Consider the following 19104-nt stretch of genomic DNA (forward strand, 5'->3'; position numbering starts at 1 on the left):
CTTGTATTTAAGGAGAAATTGTATAAGGTAATGTAGCGTTCATTCTATACTCAGTCCTCCAATTATCAGATATGCATAGCCAAAACTAATGCAGTAGGCTATAACCTAACAACCTGCAATAAGTATATTCCTCATGAATAAAACATAAACATCACTTAACATATCTATTTGTCTTGTTTCTAGTCCTTCTCTGCGTGATCCACACAGGCTGCAGTGATGTTCAGCATGAAAAAGTAGGCTACATTGACAAAGGTTAAATATGACACGGACATGATTAGGGAGTTTTTCCTTGCCACCGTCACCTTCAGGCTTGCTCTGGGGGTTTCAGGCCGGGTTTTGTAAAGCGTCTTGAGACGATTTGTATTGTTATTGACGCTATATAAGTAAAATTGAATTGAACTGAATTGAATTGGTAATGCACGCAGATACATTAGCTTAAAAGTGAAACCTTAAAATGAATGAAACATTACTACTAGACGTAAACTTAAACATGGGGCGCTTGTTAACAGGTCAGACAGGCAAATGCTTGGGGCCCCAGACCAATAGCGGCCCCCCCGAAGGCACTGGCAATGAGCTATGTGTTAAATGGCAGTAGGAGACTCTTCCTAGCGGGCTCCCACTTACAACTCTGAAGTAGTTAAGTATGACCATGGTGGCCGATTCAAAATGAAAAGAAGTCATCCCTCTGGCAGTAAAAAAAAAAAAAAAAAAAAAGAACAAAAAAGACAGGAATAGGAGAAAAGAAAGCTAGATAGTGGTAAGTGAAGCCGTTATGCAAGAGCCGTTATGCAAGATCATTTATTCCTTCAGCTATGACGCTGTTAAATACTGGGTTGAGGAAATGATCATTGACTGATCTGTTCTTGGCACAATGCACTTGAGGTAGAACGGATATGTGCAATTCATCTTCCATTCATTTATTCAGTTATTTATTACTAATTTTTTGACGTGGCACTTTTTTTAATTTTTAGTTATTAGTATATGTTTCTAATTAGCACATATTACCTTTTATTCTGGGCTGTTATTTTTATCTTATTCTCTATCTTTTTTTTTTTTTAATGTATTCTCTTTTATCACTATTTCTCCTGCTTCTGATATTTATTGCTTATTAATTGTACTTGAACCCAGGCCGTATCATGCTACTCCTGCTATGTATTATTGTGTGAATGGTTGTCTAGATGGTGGACTGTAGATACTGAATTGCCCTTTGGGGATTAATAAAGCTTTCTGTATTCTGTATAACGATAATTCCTAATAATACTAGATAGCTCCTGAATGGGGATCTAGTATTTGCAGCGCCAGTGGGAGTTGTTAGCTTAGCTATGAGGCTGGAAGAGCATGAATTAAGCTAGAAGTGAAAGTATTGATGTTCAATAGCCAGTCAATTTAGGTACTGTCTGACATTTTTAGAGTTTTACTGGTTGTTTTACAGGCTACATTTCCTCGGCAGTAAAGGACATGCTTTTCCTAGGCCCCCAATAGACTCTAAAATCGCCTCAGTCTAGTTAGTATTCGATGACTGTGTTTCTACTATAAATAAGATTAGATAAGACTTCATTGATTCCAGATGTGATTTTAAGACATAACAACCACAGGGCGAGACGTTGCCAGACTAAATAATATAAAACAGAATATATTAAAGGTATGAGACATATTTAGTTTCTGTTCCATGCTTAAGTAACTTAAGTGAAAAATACAGTGTTGACAAGAAAGTAAGTAAAAGCAATATAGGGGTATTGCATTTGCAAAAAAGAAGCAAATATTATTGCACTGAATGACATGATAAATATTGCCCAGAGATACAGATGCATTGTCCAGAGGATGTGGGTGGTCCATTTTAGTGCCTATGTTTAGTCAAAAACTTTTGTCACCCTGCTTCCTTAATCCAAATACCACTTAACATAAGTAAGGTTAAATATTTAGACACCGTATATCTGAGCTTCTTTGGCGTGCTGTAATGCCACGTGGCCTTACAGCAGCTCCTTAATAATTAAGTCAAAATGACTCAACACACTGAAACCATGTCACGTCACAGGGAGTTTGTCTTGTTATTCATATGGGAACGTCGTTATATTTTCGGTTTTGTTCGGTTGAGATGTTTTGGAGGCCTGTGTTTTCTCGACTGACTAGTTTTCTCCACTGTTTCGCTTTTTCTCTGCCTTCTGTCCAACGTTCTGTTCTTTTGTTTAACTCTAACGGCATTTCCTCTCTCCTCACCTCTCGTGATACATGATACATCTGCAACTCTTTTTTCTTGTCTACAATCGCCTTTTACTTTAAAAATTTAGCCAACAAAAGCTGATCCTGCAGAAGGGTGCAAGGGTGTGTGTGTTTGACATTTAGATGTTCACTCGTAGGGGACTTCCTTTATCCCTCTTGAGTCACTGCTAATTTTTGCGGAGCGCAAACACTGGGGTTACGTACACACAGAGGTTGGTTTTAATGGAACTATTCAGTTTTGCATAAACTTAATCAAGAGGGGGAAGCTGGGGAGAATACCAACTGGAAATCACCCTAGTGGTTTAGTAGCTAAGTAAAAGCACATCTGAGCTCTTTGCTCTGATGGCCTTCCAGTAAACAAAATAAGTTCTTGGAGCCTTACATGTCTTTCTCTTCCAGCCGTGTGCGGTGCTCGTCTGCTGGAGCCATGTTTTCCAAAGCCACTGCCAACCTCGTCCGTCAGATTGACCCCGAAGGAAGCCTCATCCCTGTGTCCCGATTAAATGACTCAGACAAATTCAAACCCATTACACTCGTCATCAAACGCAACCGCTCCTGGTTCTGGCAGAGACCCAAGTACCAACCAACAGACCTCACCCTGGGCGACTTGTTGCTGGGGGAAGAAGTCCTCACTCCTGGTATGTAGGTGTGCATATACTTTTATTTTAAAAAGGTGGGCTGTAAAAAAAAAAATTAAATTAGTTCAGTCTATCTGAACATAATATTATAGTTACCATTCTCTATCGTATGTCTTTGAGAAAGTAGATCACAGTGGTTGAAGCTTTTCTAGCACGTATCCTTACGAGGGTTAATTGTTTGTTGAGCTTGTGCTAAGCTGAAACTAGCATGTGTATATTCAACGTTACCCTTTCCTGCATTTACATGTCTAGTCCATGGACTAATGTCCAATATATAAAGATGGACAAATCCTGCCTGACGTCATCAGTAGGTTTCCTTTTGAAACCTAGTTTGGTTGCTTTGGCCGTCGCCGTCTTGGCAGTACCATTCTCTTCCTAAGCGTATTTAGCAGTACATCATAGTGAGTTGTATATATAGGTATAGTATAGGGATGCACCAAAATGAAAAGTCTTGGCCGAAACCGAAAATGAAGAGCCCAAAGCCGAAACACCGAAAGAAATAATGACAAAATTAGTACCATTGCATTTATGGCTATGACTGTGTGCTTACCTCACTAAAATCAAGGCATTGCAATGGCATAAATTAATAGTAATGTTTCAAAAAATTTGTTTGTTTGTTTTGGATGTGCAGTAGATAAATGACTAGACTAACATTTAAAACATTTTATTTATTTTTTTTGCAATGGCACGCGATCTACCCGCACTGCCTTTGTGATCTACCGGTCGATTGCGATCGACGTATTGGGCACACCTGCCCTTTTGCCTTGGCACCATCACTGGGAAACTGGGAAACCTTGCTTTGATGTTTGGATTTCAGGTGATAAATTAAACCCGGAGAAATTCTTTGCAGATGCACGCCTCTTGAAATTTTAGCATTACACGTTTTGCAAATCGTTATCAGTGGGTCTTTATATAAATTTATACAACTACTTTATATATTGAAATACGTCCACACGGCAGACGTGCCGGTGCTGCTGCGGTTGTTGCTTGCGTCATCACAACATCCTGTTTCGGCTGTGTTGTTTCGGTGATAAAAAAACCAAAAAAAATTTCGGCGGCCGAATATTCGGTGCATCCCTAGTAGGGCTGGGGGATATTGACCAAAAGTCATATCCCGATATATTCAGGCTGAATATCGATATATGATATATATCCCGATATGGAGCTTTTTCGGGTTGTGGATGGCTTGCAACTGGGGCTTCTGCAACCCTATGGTACCGTCTAAGAGCTGTTAGCGCTAGCAGTCCCGTTCCGAGTACAGACAAGACGTGTCGTCAGCCCAAACTTTTTTTTTCCTACCATTTAAAGTCAATACTGTCAATCAGGCCTGGAATTTCGTCATTTTAGGGTCAAGGCCACTTGGCCTTTTGTCTTGTCAATTTTTTGAGGGCACCAAGGCCATAAAATAAAACAATGATTTTAAGTCCACGTCCATAATGAATTTAATGTAAGGACTAATGATGCTTCTGTGGAAGATTGGAGTCTCAGTCGAAACTGTCAAGCAGGTAAAGAAACATCTCCTATGCTTTATGTCTGAAGATAAGAAACTATTGAACCGATCTAAAAAGAATACAAAATGTACCGTATCAATCTGATTGTTGCTTGTGATTTGTCTGTCTTGTTTTTACATGTGATTATGTTTTTTTATTATGTTTTTATAATTGTCTATCTATTTTTTAACCTGTCTGCGAGCCAGGTTTCCCTTAGGGGGCATTAAAAGCAACTGAACTGAGCTGTAAAACCGCTATTGTAAAACCAATCTCTTTTTGCTCAATTGACACCAAATGTGCAAGAGCATCTTCAGGCAAGAGCATCTTCAGACTGTCACCAGTGATGATCAAAATTGAGCCTACAGCGCATCAAAATGTTGGACTGTAAACGGTACTGTAAACATATACTAGCATATAGGCTACTGATTAACCCATAAGAGCCCAGACCGATTTCTCAATCAAGGAAAATTATGGAGGAGATAAAATAAACTAAATAGACAACAAAGAAAACATTTGACTTTTTATTTTTAAAATTAGCACTCTCGTGGCGAGGTGGTTAGCACTGATGCCTCACAGCGAGAAGGTCCCGGATTCGAATCCATGGGCCGACTGGGCCTTTCTGTGTGGAGTTTGCATGTTCTCCCTGTGTCTGCGTGGGTACTCCGGCTTCCTCCCACCATCGAAAGACATGCTCATTAGGTTAATTGGTGATTCTAAATTGGCCGTAGGTGTGCATGTGAGTGTGAATGGTTGTCTGTCTCTCTGTGTTAGCCCTGCGATAGACTGGAGACCTGTCCAGGGTGTACCCTGCCTCTCGCCTGATGACAGCTGGGATAGGCTCCAGCAGACCCCTAAGCGGGTACAGAAGATGAATGAATGAATGAATGAAAATAGCACTCTCATGTCATTTGCAAAACACTGAAATCTTAAATATTAGGCCTAAATATTTTTATACATGATAAACTGATTCACTGAACAATATCTGGCTTACAATTGTTTTTGATGTGTTGATAGATAGCTAACAATCAAACAAACTACAGTGTATCGTTGCCTCTTCAAACATAATTGACCACTCACCTCCAAAAACTTGACAGCAAGCTAGCAAGCGTTTGTTGATGTTAATATTACAGACTATGGTCGGCACGTTAAAACTGGGCCAGCGTTGTACTGATATAACGTTACTGTACAAGCTAAGCTTAACTAACTTATATGTTGAAATTCCTATCTTATTCGTTCGCTAATTTTTATCACACTGTCTTACCTCAATCAAACACACCACTGATGATGAATGTAATCAAAACACACTTTTTTTCTCAAAAGACGCAGGTGTCAAAGCTGTGTTAACCGCAAAACCAACTGGGGCAGTGCGGGCGGGACCTCAAAGCCACCGTGGCCTTAGGGCAGATATGTTTTTCAAGGGCACAAGGCCAAATTGCGACGATTTCATGAGGCCCTCGTGAAATTCCTGCCCTGCTGTCAATACTGAAAAAGTTCTTTAAGTTAATGAAAATGAAAAGCTATTGAATTGCATTATTATCATTTAAAAAATTAAAGTGACGGGTAAAAATATATTATGACGGGATTTTTATGAGCCTGTCAGTCAAAATGACAGACAACGAAAAAGTCTAGCGCAACCTCTGCATATAACGTAATTTTGTTGCTCATCTTATACTTTGAATCCGAACCATCTCCAAATTACTGAGGCACTGCTTTTTCTTTTACTAACCAATTTCTCCTCCGCACACTCCGCTGATGTTGTTGCGCCCCTCCTCTGTGCATGAAAGAGGAGGGCGGGGGCGCAGGGAGCAGTGCAGAGAGCTCCGGGTCAGCAGCTTGCCTGGAGCAAGGATCACAGCCCAAATTTGAACTGTATCGATATAGTCTAATTCCATATCACATTAAGAAATATATCGATATGTTTTTTATATCGATATATCGCCTAGTATAATATATACCTGTGCGTTGGTGTCTGTATTGTTCTGTAATTACGCCACTGAAACACTAGGTGGCGACTGGCCAGGTGTATCGAGTTTCACTGGATAATAAAGCACTTTACCTTACCTGTGAAGTTTGCCATTTTAGTGTGGGGGGCATATGAGGATTTACTCACTTTTGGAAACAGTCTCAAGTGTTTTTTAAAGGTGCTGTACTTTTTGACTTCAACGTTCATTTCTTCATGATGTTGTAGTGTTGTCTGCCTCGTTGGGTAATAACATTTGACCGAGCAGATGACTGCTCTAGGACCACTTTCTCAGAGAGCTGATTGCGATTTTGAAATACCCAAAAAAGAAATACAACTAAAGTTTCTGCATGATCATCATTGAAAGAGTTGATCTTCCATGTAACAAAAGCTGTATTTTACTCAGCTCTTCCTTCTTTAAACCACAAACCCTAGTCACCCTCAATCAACCCTTGTATAGTGAGTAAAACCTGATATATATATATTTATTTATTTATTTATTTATTTTCAGATGTGTCTGAGAAAGAATTCCTGACCTACAAAGGCACATTTGGAGACACACTCTCTGGGGAGCTGGAATCGGAAGTTGGAGCCGTCAATGTCACATTGAAGGGTCAGGGTTCTTCCAAGCTCCAGTCGTTCTTTGGCAAGCTGAAGAAAGAGGAACTGGACGTGAAGAAGCTGTTAAATGACTCTAACGACAGGTGTCAAATAATTCCTTCTTACACCGTGTGCACATGCACATTGCAGCTAGTCTGAAGGAGATGAATAGATAATGACTTCATTGTTGATTACATGAACACACACTGTAAACATCACACACTTTACACTCTACTGGATCAGTCCATGCATCTTATGATTGACTGTCTTTTTCACATCATCAAGACCAGTTTCTGTTTGCATCAGGTGTGTGAACATGCAGCATATGCTGATGAAACAGATAGAGAAGCGTGACGAGGTGTTGGCAATAGTGAAGGAGAGGATCATCACCACCGACACCTGCTCCATCACCCAGACAAAAATGGGCCAGTGCACTCTTCAGGGGGTTCTCGGATTGATGAGCATACTAGGGGAATCTTTTCAGGTGGGTGTAGTGGAGTGACTGTGACGTTATTAAAAAGAACATAAAATCTAAATATATTGGAATCCATCAGTTCCCCACTAATCAAACCTACTGTGCATATATGTATGTGTTCACAGGCCTGTGTGAAGGACAGCAACAACATGAAGGCAGATAGTGATGTTTCCTTGGAGATCCCCTCTGGCACAGTTATTGCATACAGTGTCCTGGAGCTGGAGATTAAACAGAATGGACAGTATGGTGCGTGTCAGTAGTTCATGTGTGGTAAGCTACATGTCTAGAGAGGAAAGTGAGAATCGCTTCTGTATTCTTGTTTGCCCTCACTGACCGTGTCAGCAAACGTGTCGGAGAAATGCTGCTATGTTGTAACTTTTTACCTTTCTATTTCATTCTGAAATCTATTTAAAAATCTGTTTAAAAATCTACTTCTGAACCGGTTTAGAAATGATTTGATTTGAAGTATAAATAAATGTAGTTTTTAGAGCAGCAACTGTTGTGTTCACAACAGGAGAGTCTCCATGTGCACTCGGTACTATCTCACTGGAAGCAAAATGGTAAAACGACATGAAAACACTGAGTGAAGTTTAGTTTAGGAAGGACATGGATATCTGTGCTCCTTTCTTTGCTGCTGCTGTACCATCTATCCTTCCATCATTTATAACCTCTCATCCTGTGGAGCCTATCCCAGGTGGCACAGTGCCAGTAGAATCACCAGTTAACCTTACCTCCATGTCTTAAGACTATGGGAGGTAACCGGAGCACCTGGAGAGCCAACACAAGTTCAAACCTAGAAATGGGCATGTAGATTATCTGACAAGAGTTTCCGATACATGGCAAACTGCCCTAGTAGGTGGGCTACACACAGACCAGCAGCAGATGGGAGACCGTAGGGAAGGCAGTTGAAAAATATCACTTTGCTACATGCTTATTCTTGTTAAATAGGTGTTTTTATAAATTATTCTTAACTGATTTTTATTTGTAAAGGTCGTAGTGTCACCAGCTTGAGTTAAAAGCTGTCTTTCTCTTGAATTGCTCTCCACTTTCGCCTCTTTTCTGTCCACTCTGTGTTCATTCATTCCTTCATTCATCTTCTGTAACCGCTTGTCCTGTGAAGGGTTGCCCAGCTGTCATTGGGCGAAAGGCGGGGTAAATCCTGGACGGGTCGCCAGTCTATCGCAGGGCTCCACTCTGTGTGTCTGCATCATAAGTTGCCTTGATGTTAAAAAGGCAGTGCACTAGATAGATAGATAGATAGATAAATAGATAGATAGATATTATTATTAGTTCATCATGTTTCGCGGGCTGAAATCTGTCATGTGGGGTACGTCTTCGTTCTACTTTGTACTTATCTATGTCGTCTGTATTCTCAGATATCTGCCTGCGACCCAGCACCACAGGAGGCTTTGAGGCTGACTCGCACTCAACCGATGAATCTTTCGACTTTGTGGATAGCAAGCTCAACGGCCAGAAATCTCCAGAGACCGTGTCTCTGAGCTCACCTCAATTTGGTTTGTGTCCCTTTGTTTTTACAAATGGTTAACTGTGAAGTGAGGAAGTGAAGCGAAGTAGTGAAATGATGCAACCGATGAAGGTTCCCACTTCTCCCAAACACAGATGGTATTCAGATGGCGTCTGTTGGCTTGTGAAATGTTACGGTTGACTTGACTTGACCTTCCTCATTGGTATATCCTGGGACAAGCAATAATGCACAAGATATATATACAATGTAAAGTATATACGTCCATATATATATTATTTCTGACATTGACCAGAAATATCTCCTGGTTTCTTGCAGCATCACAGAAGAAGGTCCTTTCTTCTCTGGCAGAGCTCCCCCAGTCAACTCGAAGTGCCTTAATCAAATTTCTCCAGGAGACTCTGAGGGACAGAGATGCTCTGTCATGTCTGAAGTGTGAGGTGAGTGACACACCGACATGACACGTACAGCTGTGCACTAGATGTTTGTAGTGTCTCCCAAAACCACTGTGAATTCACCATATTAAAATCACCATATTGCAGTAGCAATGTGATACTTCCATACTTGTTCTACATTTTCTCTCTCTCTCTCTCTCCCTCTGTTAGCTCGAGGAGAAGTGCAGCGACATGGCCGACATGGAAGAGCAGACGGAGACGCAGCCTGTCTCAGATGGTCACACTGAAAACAGCCAGTGTGGCATCCAGGTTAACCTCAGTGTACTTCATCTGTTGGTCAGTGCCATGGAAGGTGAGAGGAAACTCCAGACAGCCGTAAAACATTTTAATCACACTGCCACAAAAAAAATTGCCCTAGAGACAGTTTGATTTTAAATCTTTTTATGTGTTCTGTTTATTGTTTTTCTAGAACTGCCAGATGAAGCTCTGTCCCTTCTGAGTGAAAGCGGTCCTGAATTCCTGCAGGCCCTAGACACGCTGGTTAGTTAACATGTATCATTTGTTGTTCATCTTTACATTGACTCTTGTCTTAGATGAGTTTTTCGTCTTATTAATAAGAATACAAATAAGATAAAAGAGATTTTATGAGTATTTTCTTGTAAACATGGTAAACACTCCAAACTTCTTGTGACTTTGTGGAGTCTGTAACTTCTGCCAGGCTAGCTAAGTTAAGCTAAGCTAAACCCAACCAGCTGTTGACTATAGCTGCACAGACACGAGAGAGGTACGGCGTATATGTGTGAAGTTTATAGTATATAATAAGTCTCAAACATATTGGGCTATTACTTGTAGAAAAGTTTAAACCTTTAAACCATGTATACTGTATTTATCTGTCAATCTGTCTCTACAGATGTGCACTTTAATAGAGGGCAGCGGGCCTCTGTCCATCCAATCTCTTCCCGTCCCACTGCAGGACAACCAGGCCTTCCAGCTGGCAGAGCAGCTGTTCGGCTCCATCAAGGTGACACTAAGGAGAGACACCAACAGGCTGTGGATGGAGACAAGAGATGATGCAAGAGTCCTCCAATGGGTCCTCTGTCTCAGCGTACATGGGTTGTCCTTGTTGTCCAGCGGGCTGAATTAGTTGTCATGTCTGCATGTGCACTTTTTTTTTTTTTTCCTTTATTGTAAAAGTTTATTGAGTATAAGCTAGAATTAACTGATGTTAACTTTATACATGTTGTAGAACATTCTATAACATAATATATGGTCGTTTATACACTCATATACACAATACTATTTTCTATTTTAAAAAATAAGTATATATAAGTGAAGTGATGAGTTGTGTTATTGTGGTGCAGCGCTGACGTTGTCCGTTGTTTCAGTGTCACATTTGTATTATTTGTAATCCTTGAAGGAGATTTAAAGCTTTTCGTTATTTCATATGGCGCTGCACTACACTGCTGCTGCTGCTAGAGATATATAGAACATATTTAACATTCCCTAAAATAGTGCAATTTTTAAAAAATGCTGTATTTATGTTTTTTTTTCCCAGATCTGTAATTAGGTTAGCCAACTAGGTCACTGACACTTTCTAATTTATTGTTTATTTCATGCCATATTAACTCACTTTGAAAAATCTCTGTGTGATGCCACAGTCAAAGCTCATCACTTTTCTTTTACAGGAATTACAAATTAAGCTTTTTTATACTGCATGAACGGCAACTGCCAATAATGAATAATTGTGAAGAAAAATAATGGAAGTGAAACATTTTTTAAAGTTTATATTTTTATAGACTATAGTCAATAAACTTTTATTGAATTTTTATTGAAACTGAATGTGTAAGCTTGTTTTATACTTCACAGTAGTATGTGCTTTGACATTGCTGAAAGTTACACTTAACTTCACACAAACATCTATAGAGATTGTATATACACTGAGATGTCACAATAGCCAGCAAGGATGTATTATCAACCATGGAAGGTGGGGAACTCTCTTCCTAAGTGTCCCAAAAAGTTCCAAGTTTTAGCAGAAGTTTGGAAAAATGTGTAAAGTGAATTTACTGAATCGGTGTCTACTGCAATGTACTGTGACCATGTCTCATGGTTTAAAGATATTGACAATTTTAGTGACGTTTTGTTTAGTCAAGTGGTCTGTATCTCTAAGTAGTCCAAACGACAATGTAACACACAGGAAACTAAATAAGGTAGTATAGTATTTATATATATATACTGTATATATATAACCGGTTCTTCAAAGCTAAATGTAATTGGAGGAAGCTTACAGATCATGCACAGATCATGTACCTTGTTGTAAACAGACCCTAGGCATGTGAGTTTCAAGTGTGCACCAACCACAGATGTCCCAAATAAAAAATTGAACTCCCCACCAGTCATTTAGAAATGAATAATCTACAATCTTAAAACACATCAACAGTCCTGTTGCCTTTGTTTAAGCTTTGTTTTTGTGTATATCGTGACCTGGATGAATGAGAATCTTTGCAGATTTCTGAAATCTAAAGGCTGATAAACAGTATAAACCATGGTATGGTGTGTGGCATAGGCAGAACTATGATGCTAAACAGCAGCGATCTGGAATGATCTCAGGAAACCATAAGCACATCTCAGTACCGTCTAGAATAATTTTCTGATCTGTGAGATTTTCAAACTTCTTCCCTTTCTTATTGGATGAGAGACAGTTTTTGGAGGAATGCTGCAGAGAGAAATGAACTCAAAACCCGCTGTTGCCCGCCAGCGAAGCAGATCTTTTGTCAAATTATATATAATATGTCTGAAACGAAATTCCTGAAATCTTTGTGTATACAGGAGGAAATGTGTGTTTTCTCTGGTTTTCTAATTCAAACCATCTGCGGCTGGAATCAAAACGGCCACGTGACGTCGCTGTAGGCAGGGCAGGAGGACAGTGGACGATGACGTAAATCTCCTGCGACGCCAGCTCGTTCCAAAAACATTGAAGACGGCGAGTGTTGTGTTGAGGAGTCTCTCGGAGTAGGAACCCGACGATTAACGCCGCGTGAAAATGCCAGTGTGCAACTTCTTTCTTCAGGGTCGTTGTCGTTACGGCGACAAATGCTGGAACGAGCACCCGAGGGGAGGAAACAAAGGAGGAGGTGGAGGAGGAGGTTACAACGACGGCTACAACCGCTCCTCTGGTCAGCAGCAGCCCAGAGGAGGTGGAGGTAAAGTCTTGGGAGCAGTAAAAATAAACGTACGAAAGTGATTTATTAGTTGTTTGGCTGCTGTTTTGGTTTAGCCCTGATACAGAAAGCTTTGTTTCTAGCCAACTGACCCAGGCGCAGTTTACTTTATGATCAGTAACTTAAGCTAGGCGGATAAGTCGTTTGAACGTTAGCCTAGCATCCGCTCAGCAACCACGGTCACTGGTGTCTGTGAAATTGGCTGCCACCTTATAGAGACCGTGTATTCAAGTGATACAGTGCGTGCAGTCACTTCAGTGTTGGAGAGGACACGGTACACACCTGTAAAAATACTCCACTTCGCCAGTTCATTAGGTACACTACTGAATGTGAATGCTAATACATCAGTCCTGCACTAAATCTAAGCTTTGTGACTCTTATAATGTTTAGTTTACGTTGAAACGGAGTCAGACAGGTGGTAATTCAACTGCATGATCATTTTGGAGCATGTCGTTTGTGGTGCTGTTAAACTAGAATGAATTAAACACTAATCAACGACTATTTTCAGCTGTTATTTTAAACAAATGCTGGATGTCATAACCTTCACAATGCTAAGATTAAGTGCAGGATTGTTGCATTAGAATGCATTCTTTTTCACTAGTGTACCTAATGATTTGTCAAGTTTTGCATTTCGACAGCATGGACAAGCTGTTCAGAGAGAGACATCCCTCTCTGAACAGCTTGTCTATGCTTGTGCTTCCACCTTTTAAACGGATAAAATGATTTTTGCAGGAATGTGTCAAGTGCTTCTTTATGAGAAGTGACAGATTAAGGATGAACTGGCATACAAACTAGACAGAAGAATTTTATTTGGAAGGATGTGTGGTTTAAAATGACCCCTTTATCAGGTTTGATTCATGTTGGTTTGCCTGTTGGTTGCAGGGTTTGGAAACAGAGTCTGGGTGAATCCTTCCCAGCAAAAAGGAGGCTACATCCAGCCATCGTCCTTCTCCTCCCACGGAAGTGATGACTGGGGTCGTGGAGGAGGCGGAGGCAGAGGAGGAGGAGGAGGAGGAGGAGGAGGAGGGAGTGACTGGGGCAGAGGAGGAGGAGGAGGAGGCAGAGGAGGAGGAGGGAATGATTGGGGCGGAGGAGGAGGAGGAGGGAATGACTGGGGCAGAGGAGGAGGAGGAGGAGGAGGAGGAGGGAATGACTGGGGCAGAGGAGGAGGAGGAGGAGGGAATGACTGGGGCAGAGGAGGAGGAGCAGGAGGGAATGACTGGGGCAGAGGAGGTGGTGGTGGTGGTGGTGGTGGTGGGAGAAGAGATAACCTGAAGAGCTCCGAATTCAGTTTCTCTAGTCAGAACAGATTTTCAGGGCTTAGTACGGCCAACACCTTTGACAAGGGAGGAAGGGGAGTAGGAGGAGCAGGTGGAGGATCAGCTGGAGGATCAGCTGGTGATGAAGATGATGATAAAAAACTGTGAGTCTGCTTGTTCCTTTGTTTGTTTGTTGTTGTTTTTGGCTCGGAAGCAACTTTTTAATTCTCATGAGCAATTCATTCTTTCTTTTTTTCCCATGGGCAACCAGGGAGATCATTCAGATGGACATGGATAGTTGGGAGAGCTCAGGACAGTGGGGTTTCTCGTGTTATTCAAGCTTCAAGACAACTCTGTCTGGTCTGTATCAAAAGTAGATTTAATCACATCATTCCGGATGTTTCTCACTGTGGCCACAGCAATGGTTTCGAAAGCCAAGATACTAGACATGTTTCATGTTTCTTGTCCGCAGGTTTCACTGACCTCTCTCCTGAAGAGCTCAGGCTGGAGTACTACACCACAAGAGCTTCAGGAGATCTGCAGGGCTACGTAAGTGTTGTGTCCCTCATCTGTGTTTGATGAAGAGAGTGCACATCTCAGTGTTTGTGTCAAATATTGATTTAGTCTGATGTGTTCTGTCAAGTTCTTAAAAAAATAAGAGTCTGAGAAACTCCTGTTTTGTGTGTTCAGCTTAATGGTGTCAATCAGTTGCTCAGTCAGTGGAAAAACAGAGTCCAGGAACTGAAGGTTATGAATCCAGGTACTCGTGCAGCCTTGGTAAGACACACACACACTCAACAACACTCCCATCCTTTTTATTTTTGTAAGTTCATCAATCAGTTTTGATATTTATTTAATCTGCAGCTTGCAGAGTTGAATAGCACAGCTCCTCAGGCTCCTTCAAGTGGCTTTGGTTCCACAACAGCGACTGGATTTGGATCCTCCACGTCCAGCTTTGGCAGCAAAGGTAAAGATTAAGTATTGATTTATTTTATTAGTGAAAGGGCAAAGTGATAGTTTAGTGTGTTGGTAAATAGTCATATTTACTTTACTTTAGAACCAAAGTAAGTGACTGTTCCTGCTACAAAAAAAAAAATATATATATATATATCCAGTCAAAACATGCTCAATCCATGTCTCCTGTGTGAATTCTGATTCTTTCCGATCATTCAGGCTTTGGAGCCCCAGCACCCTCCCAGCCCAGCAGTTTCAGCTTCACTCCTGCAGATAGTGGTTTTGACTCCACAGCTGCACCGTCATCCTCAACAGGTTTCGGTAGCTCCTTCACAGCTCCTACACAACCTCCCTCTGGGTTTGGCTCCAACTCTACGGCTTCATCGTTCTCCTTCGCCATGGCAAACACAGACAAACCAGCTGCACCTTCAGGATTCGGATCGGCTTCAGGGTTCAGCTTCTCTACAGCAAACTCTGGTGGAGGGTTCGGGAACAGTTTCGGGGCTCAAGCCCCCGCCACGGCAGGAAGTGGCATTGGACAGACGAGCGGAGGATTTGGGGCTGCGGCTGCTTCGGCTGCACCAGGAGTCGGGTCGGCTGGTGGGGCATCGGACAGCCTGTTTTCAAGTGAGAGCACACTGACTGAAGAAGAACTGAATCAGTTCAAGGCTAAGAGATTCACTCTAGGCCAGATTCCTCTAAAGCCTCCCCCTGCTAACATGCTAGTGGTATGATTCAGGGGGACAAGCTCTGGAAACGAAAGATAATTTATACGTTAGGATTTATGTCTGCATAGCGCTAGATTTTTAATATTATGCGCAAATATCTAAGATCAGTTTCGGCAAGGAAAACAGAGTTTGGTTCCAGTTAAGAACTTTGTTTATATAATCTTTTATGTATTGCTGTACAATACACACATTTTTGAGATACAACTGTTCTGAATTAGTTTGCTTTTCCTGTTTGTGGGGATGTTGAGTGTAACCACATTAGTTGTTAAACAAAGTTTCTGAAAGTTTATTTGAATCACGGTTTGATCAAATAAACAAGTTACAACAAAACAATAAAAATATACAGATTTATATAACTGTTTTCATTTTAGAGGCTGTGGTTTGTTATACCGACACATGTTCCTATTATGTTGACAACCCTATTTTAGTCAGTGGGCTATGCTAAATAACAGAAACACTTTAGTGTTTTATTGAATCCTCATCAACAGCACCACAAACTACATCCTCCAGAATAATCATACAGTTGAATTACCACCTTCCTTACTCTGTTTTAACGTAAACTGAACATTGTAACAGTCATGAAGAGGGGTTCCTGGCAGGATTGTTATATTAGAATAAATCTGTTTGCACTAGTGAACCTAATGGAGTGGCAAAGGAGTATATTTCACTGAATATCAATGCCTGTGGAGCAGTCTGGAGGGTTTTGGGTGCTTGCTTAAGGCACTTCAGCCGTGGACATGAACCCGCGGTGTGTGTGCTCTCAGAGCAGTGGGCCGCCACATGAGCAGTGCCCGGGGTGTGGTTTGGAGGCTAGATACTTGCTAGAGGCTGTGGACACACGTGGGGATGTCAAGCCTGTGGCCTTCCGGTCCCAAGGCTGCTACTCAAACCACCTACAGCTTCACCTATTTATCTTGTAACTGAGATAGCGTAATTATCAGCTGGTGTTTATTAAAGGTGTAATTCCACATGTGAGTCAGGAGAGGGTGTCACAGCACAAGCTTCACTGATACTTGCTAAAGACAATTTTGAAAAGAGGTGGCCGCTTGTCGGCTGCAATTTATTCTCCTTCTCTTATTGATAATGTGGCACAAAATTAACACAATGGAACCAAGGCTCATCAGTTAAAAACCATTCATCCAACCCGGCTTGTAGTCCTGCATCCATGCAGCTATTCAGTATGTATCCGTTTGTGACTGAACACCAGGTGGGACCGCGACAGGAGTGATACAGTGACGGGGACAACAATAAGACATTCTGCTGCTATAGGGGCTACTGCTCTGCTGACTGGAGCATATTTTCAGCTGACAGGGAGTTTGTGACAACAGCAAGAGATCAAACTGAGCTGGAGCTTCTTCCTGGGTTTGTCCGAATGCCAGTCAATACTTCAGCCAGGTCACTGTGCATACAACTAATAAAATTTTATGCAAACCCATAAATGGTGACAGACCATTAACTGCGAGCAACAGTGTGCAACATAGTCATTTTCTCTCCTGCTTGCCAGTCTGCGAGCATTAACCTCCCACCCAGCCCCCGCTTCTTCGCAGATAATGCATAAATAATTCAGCAGATTAATGAATGGTAGGAAAAGAGGCGATCTCGTGAAGAGCTGACCCGCACTTCGCTGAAAGTTGTTCGAGCTGCCGTTCGGTAACTCTTAAGCACATCTCATGGAGACATTTGTGAGTCCTTGTTTCCCCCTCCAGCAAATAAGCAGATCTAATCGCTAACTGCTGCAGTATCACATTGCCAGTCTGCCCGTGTTTATGTAATGTATGCATGAGAGGAGAGTGGATCACAGCAGTGTTACGCGTGATGGATGAGTGTGTGGATGCCTGTGGACGCAAAGGGGTCGTTTATTGGGAACATTCACTCACTCTGGAGTACATTAAAGACCTGAAAAATGATGTTGCATAAAGAAATGATCTGTTGTGAGTAATATACGTTTCCTATTTCCTGTAAGAAGCAACTTGAATTTTGAGAGATGACCCTGGAGCTAAAGCACAGTACACCTGTCACTCCTCTTCCTCTTTAATCCACGACCTGCCCCACCCTCCTGTGAAATCAGAGCTCAGAAATTTAATTGACTGTGACCTGACTCCAGCAGCATGGACCACATGTTCACTGTATATCTCATTTATTTAACACACTTATCCAATGTGGAAGTAGGAGCAGTCTGTCTTGTGGATTCCCTGTTAACACTCTATGCTGCACCCGTGCATGTATGTTACACCCCTGGATGGATCAGTCCTTTGAATTATGACTTCTGCTTGCAGCTATTAAAATCCTCAAAAAAAAAAAAAAAATCACATTTACATTACCTACATGCACATTGTGTTCATTGTCATTCCACAGCCATTATGGTCACTAAATCCACTGGTGATGGCAACAGATGCTCCTACCACTGCTTAAATTGCCTCTCTGCCTCTGAGTGCCAATGGACTGATTCGGATTCAGAGCTGGTATTAATGTTTGATGGGGGCTGATTCGAGTCAACCCTTCTTACTGTTGCAGCAGAGAACATGGCTTAGTAATTGGAGCAATGAATCCTGGGGTGGAATTGATTGTGTTGTGCCACAGCAGTTTGCCTATGGGAAGCAGGGCATTGATCCAAGGCCTCTGATTTACACCAATCTGAGTGGCTTGCCGCATGGGTAACTGAGTGGCACATATTTCACCTGAAAATATATTTTCCCCAGGTCCGCTTTCTGCACTGCAGATGTTTAAGGGTCCAAATTAGGATCAGTATGTTTTCTTAACATATACTAGGCGTCAGTACATCAGTACGGAGAATATATATCTACACTTTGAGACTTGATTGGGTGAGGCCTAGATACATCAAGGCTGGGCAGAGAATAAAATTAATTACCTTCATTTCCTCTGTGCATTTGGAGAGAGCTGCACAATCCATACATGGGAAAGCAAATACTAAACCCAGCCTGCATGCATGCGTCTTTGCAGCAAACTGCAAAAGCCAAAGTTGTTTCAGTGCATGTGAATCTCATTACTTTTTGACATGTTCTTGTCGAGATTAACACAGGAAGACTGGTGCCACCTTTGTGTCTGACACTGACTGTTTTATTTCACATTAAATATGAACCTATTCAAGTAGTAGACATGTTGCACAGCTTGAACTGCTAAAGTTGACTTCCTGGAGTCTTGTCATCACTGTGACTGAACTCCATATTTTTCTTTTTTTTCACTTTTATTTTATTTATTTATTTATTTTAAAAAAGACGTGATCTAATTAATTAATTATTATTATTACTGATTTTAATTAAATTCGCAATAACTATTTTGGGACACGCGAACGGAAGCACAACCTGTGACATCTCACCTCAGGGCAGACTTGCTAGCCAACAACCTGTTATTTGCACATCCAACAGCTACAGGGAAACTTTTACTTGCAGTCATGCGTCGAGCAACCAGGTGAGTTCACATCCATTTTTTTTTTAAAAAAAACTTTATTTTGTCTCCGTTTTTGTTATTAGCCAGCCTTGAGAGAAATATTTGTCTATTTAATAGGCTAAATCCGCAATTAGCTTCGCTAGCAGCTATCTGCTAGTAATCTGCCTAGCATGTGGTATACAATTAAGAGATTTTCTGATGAAAATAGCTACCTGCTAAACTAAACGCTACCCATTTTTATATCCATTGTTCATTACAGAGCTTTCGAACCATTAC

General features: G+C 41.3%; 2 protein-coding genes across 2 annotated transcripts; both read left to right on the forward strand.

Annotated features, from left to right (window-relative positions):
- The first annotated feature begins 1678 nt into the window (after positions 1 to 1678).
- LOC311501948 (gasdermin-E-like) lies at positions 1679 to 11010 on the forward strand. The gene is made up of 9 exons (XM_084564020.1): positions 1679 to 2858; positions 6820 to 7012; positions 7215 to 7392; positions 7509 to 7629; positions 8760 to 8897; positions 9185 to 9306; positions 9472 to 9613; positions 9731 to 9801; positions 10172 to 11010. Exons 1-9 carry the CDS (start codon positions 2603 to 2605, stop codon positions 10403 to 10405), a joined length of 1455 nt encoding a protein of 484 aa, XP_084420146.1. The 5' UTR covers positions 1679 to 2602; the 3' UTR covers positions 10406 to 11010.
- Positions 11011 to 12208: 1198 nt separating this feature from the next.
- nup42 (nucleoporin 42) lies at positions 12209 to 16094 on the forward strand. The gene is made up of 7 exons (XM_084562550.1): positions 12209 to 12461; positions 13362 to 13902; positions 14010 to 14098; positions 14211 to 14287; positions 14429 to 14515; positions 14603 to 14705; positions 14912 to 16094. The coding sequence occupies exons 1-7, from the start codon at positions 12302 to 12304 to the stop codon at positions 15424 to 15426; spliced, it is 1572 nt and encodes a 523-aa protein (XP_084418676.1). The 5' UTR covers positions 12209 to 12301; the 3' UTR covers positions 15427 to 16094.
- Positions 16095 to 19104: the final 3010 nt, after the last annotated feature.

The sequence above is a fragment of the Chelon labrosus genome, assembly GCF_963514085.1.
Source record: "Chelon labrosus genome assembly, chromosome: 16".
In the NCBI taxonomy this organism is placed as follows: Eukaryota; Metazoa; Chordata; class Actinopteri; order Mugiliformes; family Mugilidae; genus Chelon; species Chelon labrosus.

What these genes read in the sequence shown, in the direction of transcription:
- LOC311501948 (XM_084564020.1), top strand. Translation starts at nt 2,603, where the DNA reads ATGTCTTTCTCTTCCAGCCGTGTGCGGTGCTCGTCTGCTGGAGCCATG. An exon ending in GGAAGAAGTCCTCACTCCTG is followed by an intron (nt 2,859 to 6,819) that starts GTATGTAGGTGT and finishes ATTTATTTTCAG; the next exon opens with ATGTGTCTGAGAAAGAATTC. An exon ending in TAAACAGAATGGACAGTATG is followed by an intron (nt 7,630 to 8,759) that starts GTGCGTGTCAGT and finishes CTGTATTCTCAG; the next exon opens with ATATCTGCCTGCGACCCAGC.
- nup42 (XM_084562550.1), top strand. Translation starts at nt 12,302, where the DNA reads ATGCCAGTGTGCAACTTCTTTCTTCAGGGTCGTTGTCGTTACGGCGAC. An exon ending in GCAGCCCAGAGGAGGTGGAG is followed by an intron (nt 12,462 to 13,361) that starts GTAAAGTCTTGG and finishes TGTTGGTTGCAG; the next exon opens with GGTTTGGAAACAGAGTCTGG. An exon ending in CAGGAGATCTGCAGGGCTAC is followed by an intron (nt 14,288 to 14,428) that starts GTAAGTGTTGTG and finishes TTGTGTGTTCAG; the next exon opens with CTTAATGGTGTCAATCAGTT.